We start from the raw sequence: 15,615 nt of genomic DNA, 5'->3' as shown, positions 1-15,615 counted from the left end.
ATTATGCTTTCCTAAACTTCTAGTTCATTTTTTCTGACTCTATTGTCCAGGGACACACTGAGAAAAACTATATTATGTTCATGAATCCAAAATACTATGATTTATAAATTCTCACCAATGTCAAAAAAAATAAAAGCTTCATAAGAATAATAAATTTAACAAGGGTAGATAAAAAAACCGGAAATCCGTGGAAGTCGTAATGCCATGGTTCTCTAGGCCAATCTACTCAGAAAATATATGTGCAGGATATATTTACCCTGAAAAAAAATTAAAATTACAATAGATACACAGTTGAATCTATATGAAGTCGTGACCTGGTAACATTAGTGTTTCATAAGATCATTTTCCTATTCTTCTTTATAGAAATCATGAAGTTTGGACTGTCAATTCTTAATAAAATCTTATACTTAGCAATCTAGCATTTGAGGTATTTTATTGATATAGCAATCTTATTTCAAAATGGCATTATTACAAAATGTAAAAATCCAGCTAAACCAGAAAAACAGAGATTATTTTTTCTGGGCCTTCAAACTCATTGGTCTCATCCTCCAAATTCACCAAAATTACAATTTCCATTGCTGGCCTTATTAAACTGGTGCAAGATGTGCCAGAATGGCCTTGTATAGATAAATACATCAAGATAGGTAAAAGCCGTAAAGCTAGCTGCATGCAACAGGTTCTACCAGGAAAAATCCCCCTTGAAGATAACCATGAGATCTAAAGAGCAATGCAGAAGCAAGAGTTCTGTTTTAGTCATCTTTGTCTTTTGCTCCATGTTTCAGGATGCGTGTGAACTCAATGTAATTGAAATTGCCCTTTTTATCAATTGGTGCCTCTCTAAACAGCTCATCAACTTCTTCATCTGTAAACCTGTCTCCCATTGTTGTCAACAATTCTCTCAAGTAGTCTTCTTGAATGACGCCTAGAAATGTGAAAAGATTTCGAGAGAGAATTTTAATACAGGAAGTTTTAGTATAACATATTATACACACACAAAAAAAAATCAAAATTAATCAAAAGGCTTTATTGAAAGTGCTCTTAAGTGCTTTTAACATTTTACTGTTTCAGCAGTTATTTATACTTTAGGAAATAAGCAATTACATGAACAAAAAAAATGTTTGCAGTTATTTAGCAAACACAATTACTACTGAATAAGTAGCAATTTTTTTCTATTCTAAATAAACTCTGTGGATTCAAAATAACTTCGCAGGAGTAGAAGTATAAAGTCTTATAGAATTCGATTATGTCAGTTATGGCTGTCACCAAATTAAAGTTATGACTAAAATCTTAAATGAAACTATTTTAGTAAATAGCCCCGCTTACTGGAAACAATAAAGTAAAATGTGAATAATGCTGTGGTATCATTATCAAGCAGCTGAACATGTCAAGAGAAGCAAGGATCAGAAATTTCCAATGCTGGCTGCGAAACCAAATGATTTCTTCCGTAAACGAGAAGAGTTTCCTTTTTTAAAATCATCCCTACAAAACCATTCCTTTGCAGAAAATATCCCTAATTTTTACAGTTTTAAAAATTAAATGTCAGCCTTGCTTTTTAACCACCTATTTTGCCATGGTGTTGGAAAGTGTTTCCTTTGCCTTGAACTTGTAGATAATTTTACAATAACTAACCAAGATTATATAATCAAACTCAAAAGCTATGAAATTATTTGTGACACTTTATAGCGTCTTACCTGTTGCTTCTTCATCAAAACATGCAAAGGCGTTCCTGATTACATCTTCTGGATCAGTACCATTTAATTTTTCACCAAACATTGTGAGAAACATAGTGAAGTTTATTGGTCCTGGAGCCTCATTCATCATGGCATCTAGATATTCATCAGTTGGGTTTTTCCCTACAATCAAAAAATTTAAAATTGAGCCACATCAATAGTTGGAGGGTTATATTTCAAGGTGCAGCTCTAAAGTATTAAATAAAAAATTCTTACACTTTAACCGGGGAGCAAGTTAGCAAGAAGAAACGTAACTGAAGTAAAATAGAAAAAGTGATTACCAAGTGAAGCAAGCATATCATGTAGATCTTCTTTGTCAATAAAACCATCTCTGTTTTGATCAATCATGTTGAATGCCTCTTTAAATTCTTGAATCTGTGACTGATCAAACATAGCAAATACATTGGACGTAGCACGCTGAGGCCGCTTCTTAGTGGTCTTTGTCTTTGCTCTTTTGCTTGACATGTTGGCTGCTAGACTCTAGGAGGCAAAAAAATCACTAAAGTAAGGAACAGTAGAGAAAAGAAGCAACAATCTATCTTCAAGGTTGCTTAGCTTAATTTAATAATTCATCATCACCACAGTTATAATTTGTTCTAAACAGAAAAGTCTTCACTGTAAAGCATGTTAGGAAAAACAAAAATAGCATGAAGAAAAGCCAACTTTGCTGTATTCAAATATTAAAAAATTAAATTTAAATGACATGTGAACTTCACAGACATTCATACCTTGTAACATTCTTGTTTTATTTACACTTTATGGATAAAGTAGGAGAGAGCGTGCATTTTAACAGACCCGACAGCGCATAGCTGTATAGATTTGGGAATGCTGACCCAACTGAAAACAAGTTCATAAATGAAGATCAATCTGTTTTCAGCTGCCCACTAAAATATGTTTTGATTCCTTTGCTGTTAAATCAAACAGTGCTGAATTTCTAACTGAATTAGAAAATAAGTATTAAAAGCTATTTAAAAATTAAAACACTTTTTGAAATCACATATCTGGATTTTGTTAATTTATATACTAGAGACCTTACCATGATTCAAAAAAGATTACAGCCCAATGGTTTAGTCAAACTTCAGACAGCAGGAAAAGATGCTACTGCTGGTTATATATTGAAAGGGAAGATCTATAAATAGGTAATCCTGATATCATCCACTGATTAACTTCACAATTTTAAACTTGTGTTCCATCTATTACAACAGTCCCCTGACATATAAGAACACAAATTACTGTCTGACTAAAAATAAGCCCATGCACAAGTCACCCAGCAAACATTCATTACTCCATAGCTAGAATAGCCAACAAGCTAAACAACAATGTTTAGAATCTTCCATTCAAGTATCTTCAACTTTCTTTCAATGATGATCTAAGTCGAAGTTACTAGAATTAAAAAGATCCATATTTTTCCACATAAAGTTAGATATAAAATCTCTCCAAAAGTAATTGCATACACCTACTGCTCCAATTATCCTGAGACTATTTTATTTCACTAAAATATTATTTACTCAGCACCATACAGTAACATATGCTGTATACAGGAAAAATTGATAGTATAAGTTTCCTAAATAAATGCAAAATAACTGAGGAAAAACTGATGTGAAAAAATAATTTAAAAAATTACTGCAATGGATTTTATTACAAGAACCGACATTAGAAATCCGATCACATGCTAAACTCGTCTTTGGACAATCACCCTACCATCAAATTTAAAAAAAAAACATTTGAGAATTTTAAAAAATATTTAAAATTATGACGAATAATCAAATTATAGATTGTTACCAGTTTACAACCATTTGTTTAATGACTGTTTGAAGTTACAATGGCACTGAAAAAAAATGACTTGTGGCCAGGTCTCACATTTACAACTGTTGCAGTGTCCCCATTGTCACATGATCAAAATTCAGTTGCTTGGCAACTGGCATATGTTTATGACAGTTGCACTGTTCCAGGGCCATGTGATCACCATTTGTGACCTTCCCAGCTGGCTTCCAACAAGCAAAGTCAATGAGGAAAGCCAGAATCGCTTAACAACTGCATGATTCATTTAACAACTGTGCCAAAAAATGACATAAAATGGGGCAAAACTCAGTAACTGCTCTGCTAAGCAACAGACATTTTAGGCTCAATTGTGATAGTAAGTTGAGGACTAGCTGTATAAAGAACTACAAATAGTACTCTGGAAAATCATTAAAATTCCTTTTGAACATAAATATAAATCTAAAATCTGGTTACTATAATTAAGATAAATTTAATCTTAGCAATTTACAACTTCCAAATATCTTATTTTTATTTTTTATGTAAAATTTAAAAATACAAACTAGAACAGAACAGAACTAAACAGAACAAAAAAACCAAACAAAAAAGTGCATTAAAGAAAAAAAAAGAAAAAAACACTTATATTGTTCCCCCCAGTTGAATGCTAATAAATATATTTCAACATTAACAGTTTCCCCTCTTGCGAAATAGGTCTACAATATGTAAGCTTCTAGAACTCTGTTTACCCTATCATTTGACCTATCATTTATCTACTATTAAAAAAAGTTAATAGGTAAGCCCAACACCAAAAACTAACTTCAAAACCCTCTGTTAACAATCTACTATTGTATTTAACTCGCAAAAAGTATGTAACAGCTTCAATTTCACCCTTATCCATTACAGTCATTGTTTTTGATCCATCCAGGATAAATATCTTTGATTAATTCTTGATAATAACACTTTTCCTTAAAACTATAACTAGGATATTTCCATTTAATTTAATTTCATTCCCCAAGTCATAGATCTCTGTTGTAAGTATTTCCACAGCATACATTTTTTAAAAAGTCCATGAATTTTCTTAAGAAAGTCCAATTCATTACTGATCCATCATCACTGGATTCATGACCCTTTCAGACTTCTTCAAAATCTGTAAGTTTCCAACCAAGTTCCTTCTCCCCCAACCCTGTCAGTAACAAATTAGTTTCCAATCCATCAGATTCGCTATATCTGAGTATCCTCTTTAAGTTCATTTATAATTGTTGTTGCTTCATTAAACAGCAACCAATAGTTGTTGCTATAAAACCTATTGTCTAAAAATTTTCAAAGAGAGCTTATAGGTTAAAAAGCATCCTTATTTTGAAGACCTTCAAGAAGGCTTTTGTTATTTTCATTTTTAATGTATCAAAGAACATAGGCATTTCCTCTTAAGGACAGTCTGTTCCACCACTGGTTAACCACAGGAAGGATTGAGATAATTTTTCCTGCCATAGAGAATGAATAGAAGAGACAAAGGGAAAAGTTCCTATCTCTTTAAAAAAAAAAAAAAGGACTAGAGAAATATTAAAAAATAAAGTACAGTAAAACAATAAAGTTCTCATAAAAACTGGTAAAATGCAAATTTCTTACTGCAAGAGTCTAGAGTACATGAGATTGCATTCACTAGAAAAGAAGAAATCAACTTCCAAGTGGCAAAAGCGAAAGTATTTGTTACTCCAAAAACAAAGTTAAAATATTTTTAAAAATCACATTTATAATCCAGCAAGGTCTGGGTTCAGCATTCAACCAGATGTTTAGCATTTAAAATGTAAGTCAGAAATCAAAAGAAAATAATTTCAAAAGGTGATGTTAAAGCAAAGATGCGCTTAAAAATCTCATCAAGTAAATAGGAAAAGATGGAGACTCTGGCCGTTCTGACCGTGAATTGCAACCATTAAGATTTCTCATTACAGGTAAGTAATTGCGTCAATCAAGAGTCATCTGGGGTTGTTCCTAGTTGCTCCCATTAAAATCTGGGCAGCACACTGCCAAAAAACCAGTTTTGCCAGCAAAATCAACTGTTTGTCAGCAGGGGAAAAAAACTCAGGGCATTATTTTCAGAGGATCTTGATCTCTAAATATCTTATAATGATTGAGATTATTTAATTAAAATTAGAAAGCTGGCAGAAGATAAAAGTAAACCTTCCTATTTTTTCATACACAATCTTAAGGAAATTTAGGAACATTTTGTCTTAAAGCAACTAAAACTCCAACATAAATATTTTAGAACTAAGAATGTAGTAAAACATATTTATTTATTTATTTGTATCCCATCTTGTTTTACAAATAATTCAAGGCAGTAAACATATGAAACACACCATTCTCCTATTTTTCCCACTTCAACAACTCTGTGGAGTGGGCTGAAAAAGAGTGGCTGGCCCAAAGTCACTCAGCTGGCTTTCATACCTAAGGTGGGACTCAAACGCCTATTTTCTAGCCTGATGCCTTATGCACTAGACCAGGGGTGTCAAACTCAAGGCCCGCGAGTCAAATTTGGCCCGTGGCGTGTTCAGAACTGGCCCAGAGGGCCACCCTGTAAACAGCGAAGGACCAGCCTGCGGTGCCTCTGCCAGCAAAAATGGAGCTCAGGAAAGGACGTTTTCACTGGCAGAGGGTTGCAGGAGGTCATCACAGCCAAAAACGGAGCTCAGGAACCTATTTTTGCTAGCAGAGCACTCAAGCCACAACAGACACCACCCAACATGAGTGATGTCAAGCTGGCCATTTCACACACACCCAGCCCACCCGAGGTCAAACACAACTATGATATGGCTCTCAATGAAATCGAATTTAACACCCCTGCACTAGACCAAAGATGTAAGATGTATCTTAATCTATTAATAGCCAGGGAATTAATAACCCTTCTTATAAATCTAATACTTTAGCCAATTTTAAATTATCAGAATTCTAAAAGATAAATGTAATACAGTCTACTCCTATTCAGTAATGTCCAATACAATCAAATTAGGAAGTGATCCTATTGGTTGAGAACATGTACTTTAATAATAGGAACGGTACTAGACACGATTGATGTCAGTAGTATTTTAATTTTAAGTTACATAACAGATAACTGGTTTTTATCATAGATTTTATTTGATATGTATTATTTTTCTTGAATTGTATATTTACTGAGTGTTTTTTATTTGTTCTGGCCTATGGCTGTAATAAACTTACTTATTTACCAATACAATCATCAGTCACTACCTTTCCCCCGCTTTCCTTAAACTAGTCTAGCTTATACCAAATGAGCATGCACAGTCCTCACTGGCCTCTTTTAGTGATATCCTTTCTCAATTTTTCCTTTTAAAATTATTTTTTGTGTTTCTGAAAACCCCAAGATCCCAATGACAGCAATACCTCTCTCTAATGAGTGAATAGCATCTTTTCAGCAACCAAAAGCACTGAATTATGTTTTATAAAAATGAGGCTTATAATCAAATGATACTATTTCTACCACATGGTTTTCTGAATTCTCCTCCTTGAAAACAACCAGCATTTTAAGCCTATCTTAAGTGAGTTCTTAAAAAAAAAAAAAAGCTTTGGATTCTGGGACTCCTAGAATCTGCTAATACTGCCATATAGTGTGTAGATGATGCATTTCAGTTACATTGGCCTTGCAATTAAACAGAAAAAATAGAATTAATATTACTCTTATTAAAATCTAATAAAATGTGAACTGCACATGACTATTATAGATAGATATAAATTATAAAATACTATTTACCCTCATTTCCTTTTATTCCAAATTATAATTGACTTGGATTACAATTTGTTCTGTTTAGAGCTTTATAAAAAACATCTCTAAGGGATCAGCAGAAAAGCTTTTTCAAAATAGTGATACAAGAGAGAAGCACTAATGATTTTGGACAGATATTCACTACATTTTATTTCACAAAAGTCCTGTTCTACTTTGCATACTTAAAACGTAAGAACTTCTGAGTGTAGGTAAATCTAGGAACATTAAGTGATTTGCCATTAGATTTCATAGATGAGCATTCTCCTAAAATGTGCAGCACGATAGCACAAAACAAAACCCAATCAATCTATATAGGTAATCCTCGACTTAGGACAATTAAGCCCCAAATTTCTGTTGCTAAGTGAAACATTTGTTAAGTGGATTTTGCCCTCATTTTACGACTTTTCTTGCAAGAGTTATTAAGTGAATCACTGCCTTTATTAAGTTAATAATACAGTTGTTAAGTGAACCTGGCTTCCTATTGACTTTGCTTGTAAGGAGGACGCAAAAGAGCCTGGTACACTGCAACCGTCATAAATATGAGTCAGTTGCCAAGCATCTGAATTTTGATCATGTGACCATGGGGATGCTGCAACGGTTATAAGTGTGAAAAACGGTCATAAGTCACTTTTTTCAGTGCCGTTGTAACTTTGAACGGTCACTAAATGAACTGTTGTAAGTCGAGGACTGCCTGTATTCATTTCAAACTTTATTTTCCAGAGTGAGAGGGGCATGAAACTACCTACTCTCTTTCCAGATTGTGTTCAATATACAGAATTTGAGATTAGGGCTTGGAATACAAAAGAAGCATATTTTGTTAGAAACTATTTTTTTTTTAAATTATTTTTAGAATCTGGTTTGCCATAGCAATCAATACTGTAACTGGAAACCAGCAGAGGGCAAATCGTCTTTAACCTGGCTTCCTTTGGAATGTGCTAAGCAGAATGAATGCTAAGCTAAAAGGGCTGGGAAAATATTTCAAATTCCTCACCATCATCAGCACATTTTTAGAGCCTAAGGCAGGGGTGTCCAAACTTGGTCCCTTTAAGACTTGTGGACTTCAACTCCCAGAGTCCCTCAGCCAGCAAAGCTGGCTGAGGAACTCTGGGAATTGAAGTCCACAAGTCTTAAAGGGACCAAGTTTGGACACCCCTGGCCTAAGGTTTTCCAGACTTGTTTTTTTCAGTTAGTTTCACCCAGAAACAATAAACATCTTGTGCTAAATTCTATGAATTCTAAAACAGATCTGTTTTATAATTATTCTGAACTTGTTTTCATAAAAATGCTACGCATGTACATTCACAATGAGTAAGAAAGATGTACCTATGCCCAATTTGAATACAAAAACCGTATTTTAGGTCTTCATTTTGGAACAAATCAAATTCTAAAGTGTTATTGGTTATTCATTCCTTAAGAGTAGATCAGAGAAACGTCTGCCATAAAATAGCTGTGCTATTTTGAGTCCTCAACTCACAACAGTTTGTTTAGTGAAGTAACGACGACATTGAAAAAAGTGATTTATGACCATTCGTCACACTAATTACTGCGCCCCCATGTTCATGTGATCAAAATTCAGACACTTGGCAACTGACTCATACTTACGACAGTTGCAGTGTTCCAAGGTCACGTTTTGCAACCTTTTGATAAGCAGTCAACAGGGAAGCCAGATTCGATTTACAACCATGTTACTAGCTTAAAAACTGTAACGATTCATTTAACTGTGGCAAGAAAGAGAATAAAATGGGGAAAAACTCACCCAACAACTGTTTCATTTAACAACAGAAATTTTGGGCTCAATTGTGGACATTAGTCAAGGATTAGCTGTAAGTGGTAGTGTAGTATACACATGTGCGTTCTGCACACAGACTAATTTATGTAGCAATTTATAGAGTACTTTTTCTTCCACCTAATGCCCACTAGATGTATTGGAATGGCAAATTCCACAGTTCCCAGCACAAATAGTAGCCAAACTGGAAGGAGAACCTGGGACTTGTAGTGTTATCCTCAATCCCAATCTCTGAGGTTGTAAGAGGACTATTAGGGGAATTATTTTTTTTAAATTCCAATTAACAAAATAAAGGCATTATGCAAACTTCCTTTTTTTCTACTTTCATTTTTCTTTCAACATCTGTGAAAGGATGCAACCAAAAACAGAAAACTTTTATTGCTTAATGAATACAGATAGTTCTCATTTAACAACAATACAAGGAATGCAGTAATTAAGTAAAACATTAGCTCAACTTGCCAGTCTTGCTGGGCTTATTAAGCAAAGTTATATGACCACAACTTTCGACTTCCTGCAGTTTCCCCACTCACTCTGCTTGTCAGAAGCCAGCTGCCCAGGTTGCAAATGCTATGAGCGTTAAATAAATTCACACTGTTGGTTGCTAAGCATTCCAAACTGTGATCACATGGATGTTCTGACCATCTTAAATCATAAACTCATTGTTTCAGCACCACTGTAAGTTTGAATGATTAATAAGCAAGACAATCATTAACCAAAGATTACTTGTAACTGAATGTGGATCTTCTCTGATATTGTAGGTTCTGCACTGCATTGATGGCTTTTTGAAGTTTTCCGAAATGCAATGCTTTGGTTGGAACCACTTACTACTACCCCTACACTATGGATTTCTCTAACTAGAGCTTGAGTAAATGAAATGGAAACATGCATCCGATTCAGGCCTTTCGGATGCATTTTGACAAATCTACCCAAAGCAGAGATGTGGCTTTTCGATAGGAAAAGAAAAATCTGCACCACCTCTTAGCAAGGGGTTTGAGGAAACCACCAGCTACACAATACCGTTTGTTGGGAAATACGGTCAAGCAGAAGAGCAGCAGCAGCACCACTGAATCTGCTTGGGGGGGTGGGCAGTCAAAGCGCTCTGAAAAGTTATTTGGTTCAGGGAATTGTCCCATAAACTTCTATCCTCCAGCCAGATTGGTCAGCTCCAACCGTTTCCTTACAACAGGTGTCTCCAAGGTTGGCAACTTTAAGACTTGTGGACTTCAACTCCCAGAATTCTGGGAGTTGAAGTCCACAAGTCTTAAAGTTGCCAACCTTGAAAACCCCTGCATTACAACACCAAATTACGAAAGGCAGAGCATTTTAAGATAGTAAAAAGTCTTTCTTTTCCCCCTTCGTTTCCAGGCTTCTCGTTTTACCCGATCCAGTTATCATCGCTCCCATCACACTCAACAAGCTCCGGTCTTGCTGCGGATGATGTGTGTGTGTGGGGGGATCCCAATCCATCCAGCGAAGACTAAGCAGGCTCTTCAAAGCATTCAGCAACAGCTTCAGCCTGCCTTGCCCCTTCGGCCCGGTAAACAACGGCTCAGCCTCTGCAGGACAACCCCGCTAAGACCGATCGGCCGAGGTTTGCAGGGGCCAGAAGATCGATCGTGGCCGGTGACCGTCCAACCACCCTTTTCCTGTTCGACTCAACGCCCTTCTCCAGCCGCCACCCCGTCCCGGGACTCGCTACCGAGAGAAAGCCACCTCCGAGATCTGCCCAGCCGTTCTAAAGTAACGTACTTCACAACCGCAGCGGGAAAACGGGATGGGCGGGATGGGGGGGGAAGGGGACCACAGGGAGAACCTGCAGCCTTCCCCCTCCGCAGCCACTTATTCCAGCTCCCTCTCGCAAACGAATCTGCCCACCAGGGTAACCGCCCTCGATTCTCTCACCTTGCTTCTAACGGAAAAGAATTCGGCGCCGATGGATCGCGGTAAAGGACGAGCGACCGTTCGAAGCAAGGAAACGAATAGCCTCGGCACTTCCGGAGAGCACGACGGCGGGAGAAACTACTGTCGTGCGAGAGGAGGAGGAGGAAGGGGAGCAAAATAGAATTAGGCCGTGCAGTCGGTGAAAAAAAACACAGCCGGTTACTGATAAGGCACTCAGATAACACAGATTTGTTTTCTTCTTAAATCTAGATATGTGCTGGAGGCCAAAAATCCAATAGGAAAGGAGTGGCTGGTCCAACACTTCCCCCCGGTTTTTTTTACTATTGATTTGGTACAGTCCGATCTGCTAGCCGCATTCCAGGAGACGGGGTGTGGCTAAAATGGGAAGGAGAACTTGGGGGCGCATGCGCGAATGCGCCTGATGGCCTTGTAAGGGAATTGAAACTCTTTTCCTGTTCAGCCGTAGTGGGTAGTGCTGGTGACGTCAGGAGGTTGGCGCGAGCCAAGCTGACGTGTTTCAAGTTGCATTCCCTGAGAGGGGAGGGAGAGGGGGAGGGGAGGGGATCTTTATCTGAACGGAGCGGGAAGCTCCTTTTGCGGGGCTTTGAGCTTTCCCGCTCCTGAGAGATCTTCCTTCGGTCCTAGGAGTCGGTCCTCGGCTCTTCCCAGTTATGTTTTGAGTACGGGAAGCTTGACCCAAGGGATGCCCCATAAAATGACTATAAGCAGGATTTGGTTAGTGACTAGTCTAAAGAAAAGAAGAATTAGGGGTGACATGATAGCATTAGCACTTAGACTTATATAGTGCTTCACGGTTCTTTTACAACCCTCTCTAAGTGGTTTACAGTGTCAGCATATAGCCCCCCCAACAATCTGGGTTCTCATTTTACCCGTCTCAGAAGGATGGAAGGTTGAGTCAACCCTGAGTCTGGTGAGATTTGAACTGCCAAATTGCAGGCAGCCGGCTGTCAGCAGAAATAGCCTGCAGTACTGCACTCTAACCACTGCACCATGGTGCCTCATGATAGCAGTATTTCAGTACTTGAGGGTCTGCCACAAAGAAGAGAGGGGTCAAATTATTCTCCAAAGCACTGGAGGGCCAGACAGGAAACAATGGTTGGAAACTAATCAAAGAGAGAAACAACCTGGAATTAAGGAGAAACTTCCTAACAGTGAGGACAATTAACCAGTTGGACAGCTTGCCTTCAGAAATCGTGGGTGCTCCATCACTGGAGGTTTTTAAGAAGAGACTAATCAGTCACTTTTCTGAAATAGTATAGATCAGTGTTGGCAAGCCTTTTCGGCACTGAGTGTCACCTGTCATCTTCTGGTGTCATCTTCCGGTTTCTGGAGCACATGCACGTGCAGAGACCAACTAGCTGGCGTTCATGTGCACACCAGAAACCGGAAGAACAACAGGCCAGGGCTGGCATGCCTGGAGAGATGGATCTGCATGCTGCTTTCGGCATGCGTGCGATAAGTTTGCCATCACAGATATAGGTTCTCCTGCTTGAGCAGAGGGCTGGACTAGAAGACCTCCAAGGTCTCTTCCAGTTCATTCATTCTATTCTATTCTAACTATCTGTGGCTCCTGATATATGAGGAGTTGTTCTTTTAAAGCTAAGGTATAAGACCTCCAGGTATATAATAAAAGCATTCCCTTCTCCAGAACAACAACGCTGCGAGGTTGGCAAGGCTGAGAGAGAATGATTGGCCCAAAGTTATGCATGCACTCATGCATGTCTAAAAGAGGTTTCTACCATAGGTTCCTAGGCCAACCACATAACCTTAACTACTACAGTACACTGTATGTCTTCCATATTTCTGGACATAGAACTATTAACACTAATGGCTTCTTTCTCCCCCAGCAATTCAGTCACTATTTTATCTGTTCTTGGATATTTCTTACTTGACAGCTTGTCATACCTCAGTTTCTAATGGAGTCAGTTCTTCAGTGTGTTTTCTTTCCAAATGTTTCTGTCATTTTATAGTCCCTTTAGAGTTTAAGTATAATCTTTCCATCTTCCTCTTACCTCATTTCCATTATAGATCCTTTGCCTAAATATTCTTGATTAATCCTCTTTAGCTTATAAAATGTCCTGATTTTGATAATGATTGATTTTGCTAATCGTTTTCTGGTTATTTTTTATCTTTTTACATTGAGGTTAATATTCATGTATTTTCTATATTAGAAATGTGCATTCACCTGTCAGATAATGCGCTACGGCAGGGTGTCAAACTCGCGTCATCACAGCTGTGTCACGTGACATATCGCGACTTATTCCCCCTTCACTAAACAGTGCATGGGTGTGACGTGTGTAACGCATCCGGCCTGTGGGCCGTGAGTTTGACAGTCCTGCCCTACAGTTTCATCTGTCTTTGCCTATCATGATAGCATTTTCTGGAAATGGCACCATAATTTGCACTATACTGTGCATATATGTAATATACAACTACATTACATACCATTTTTTTCAGCCATATAGTCCGTTTATCTTGGTGGCTGTATGACTGCGACCAATATCCATAGGAAAGGACTTAATCTTTTTCTATAATGAATTTTGCTTGTTTTGTTTGTTTTTAAATTCTATTCTGTGTAGATAATAATATTGCAAAAAACAAAACAAAACCCAACCCTGTCAGGGTAAAAAGGGAAAAGGTTTTGTCATGTGTGGCAGTCTTTATCTGGATTATAACTAACGTTTATGTATATGCATACATTAAACAAAATAAACCGGTTGCATATTTAACCTATTGAATAATTCACACTGCATTGCAAATGAGCTGAAAATCTATATCTGTGAAAAGAAAATTTGTATATTTTATCTATTCTTCCAGCAGATGGTAGGGGAATGAAGATGCAAGAAAATAATAATGATTTAAATCTCATAATGAGTAAAAAAAATGAAACTAATTTCCAACTAATTTCAAACAAGAAGTACCGGTAGATCTGATAACTAAAACATTAATGTCTGACTTCGTGCCTTTGTTACCCTTATCTCCATCTATATAATTTCATTTATATCTCCACATTTTTCTCCTTAGGATTTCATTCTTATACTAGGCTCTGAATTTCCTCTTTCCATTTCTTACTATACAGTACTGGCAAGACTGAGCTTGTAGAATGAAAAACATCTCAAACTAAAATAGGAGGAGGAAGATGTGTTGGGTGTGTTCACTGACTTGTTTGTAAAAAATGATAAAGGTGGGAAATAAATAAATAAATCTGCCTATATATTCTTGGAGAATTCTGTTACCTCCTAGTCAAAGTGTGTGACATCAATTTGATCCCACAATCAGTGGCTTAACTTGTCAGTACAAAGAGGGAAAGATGCTGCAAATGGAATAATTTATATAGTGATAATTTCTCAGCCTTTCAACCTTGAAGTTCACTAGCTAAGGAGAAAAAGTCTCATTTGGGTGTTGAAATAAAAGTATAATTTATAATTTAATGAAAAATCAGAAAAAGAAAAAAAAATCTTTTAAAACAGGCATTCACATGAAGGAAAACAGTAATGAGAAAATAGTGTTAATAAAATAATAGACATGGTCTTAAAAGAATCTCATAAAAGCTATGAGGCCGTAAACATGGGGCAGATCCAAACTTTGTCTATCCTGCTCATCAAAGCACCCATATTAATTGAATCTCCACAATGACAGTTAATTATAGATACAATAGTTATTACAAACAAAGATTTTAACCAGCACACATTTTTGCTGGACACATGACTAAGGAAGTGTCTTCAGACAGTAATGACTCCTTGTCTAAGAAACAGAGATGAGTATCACCCCTTAGAGGCAAACATGACTGGGCATGACTTTACCTTTATAACCATTAAGCGGTTTTCCCCTCAGCTACTTTTCCTTGCTTAAATACATTGTTATAATATTGTATTCCTTTCCCCTGATGATCTGCTTTCAATTTCACATGATAAAGGGTGGGGTTGGGGAAAATCTTTTCCTAAGCATCTCCACCATGCCTCAGTTATATTCCTCCACATTCATTTGAGGAATCGTCTCTAGCCAGTTAGATCTCCCATTAGATCTGGCAGGAAAGGCATGCTTCAGGTCCATCTACAAGGGAATGCCATCTGTCATGGACTAGGAAGAGTGCCCTTTATGTCTTGCCCTTTGGAACATCATCCTGGGGAGATCAGAGTGGCCTTGACCCTAGTAGTCTTTTATAAAGCTTTAAATGTGTGACTTCATTTAATTATTCAATGATGCAACAAAGCCCTCCTCTTCCATAGTAGTTATTTTGTAAGAATATTCATATAGTCTGCTCTCAAAATTCCAGCACAGCAAACTAACCCATCAAATCATCAGTAACTTTAAATCCAGAGATAGTGTGGATATCTCAAATGTTTTCTTTGACGATGAAATCATTACCTAATTTGATATGAGCATTTTTCTGAAATGTATAATGATTAACATAATTTTACTGTAGATAAATTTCGTATTGGCAAGTGTATTGACTTCATGATTCCATTGGATGGTCTGTCATCCAAACGCTATGATTTTAAAAGACAGGAAACAAGAAGCAGTTCACAATCATTTCATTTTGGGGAGCAAAAGACCATCTTAAAAAGTATATTTGAAGTTATTTTGTTTACTATTTGAAAGAAAATTAGGGGATTTTTTAAAATGAATTTTAAAAATCAGATCAA

The 15,615-nt window shown here is 36.9% G+C and overlaps 1 protein-coding gene across 2 annotated transcripts; it reads right to left on the bottom strand.

The window, feature by feature from the left end:
• Positions 1-416: 416 nt before the first annotated feature.
• MYL12B (myosin light chain 12B) lies at positions 417-11,106 on the bottom strand. Of its 2 annotated transcripts, none has more exons than XM_058175617.1 (4): positions 10,949-11,106; positions 2,012-2,210; positions 1,692-1,853; positions 417-922 (listed from the first exon to the last, which is right to left on the bottom strand). In XM_058175617.1, exons 2-4 carry the CDS (start codon positions 2,193-2,195, stop codon positions 750-752), a joined length of 519 nt encoding a protein of 172 aa, XP_058031600.1. In that variant the 5' UTR covers positions 2,196-2,210; positions 10,949-11,106; the 3' UTR covers positions 417-749. The 2 variants fall into 2 exon arrangements, with proteins under 2 accessions (XP_058031600.1, XP_058031599.1); XM_058175616.1 differs by lacking the exon at positions 10,949-11,106 and adding an exon at positions 2,767-2,912.
• Between the last annotated feature and the right edge of the window lie 4,509 nt (positions 11,107-15,615).

Source organism: Ahaetulla prasina, chromosome 3 (assembly GCF_028640845.1).
Source record: "Ahaetulla prasina isolate Xishuangbanna chromosome 3, ASM2864084v1, whole genome shotgun sequence".
NCBI classification, from domain to species: Eukaryota; Metazoa; Chordata; class Lepidosauria; order Squamata; family Colubridae; genus Ahaetulla; species Ahaetulla prasina.
The sequence above is the reverse complement of the archived record's forward strand: the minus strand, read 5'-3'. Positions and strand labels throughout refer to the sequence as shown.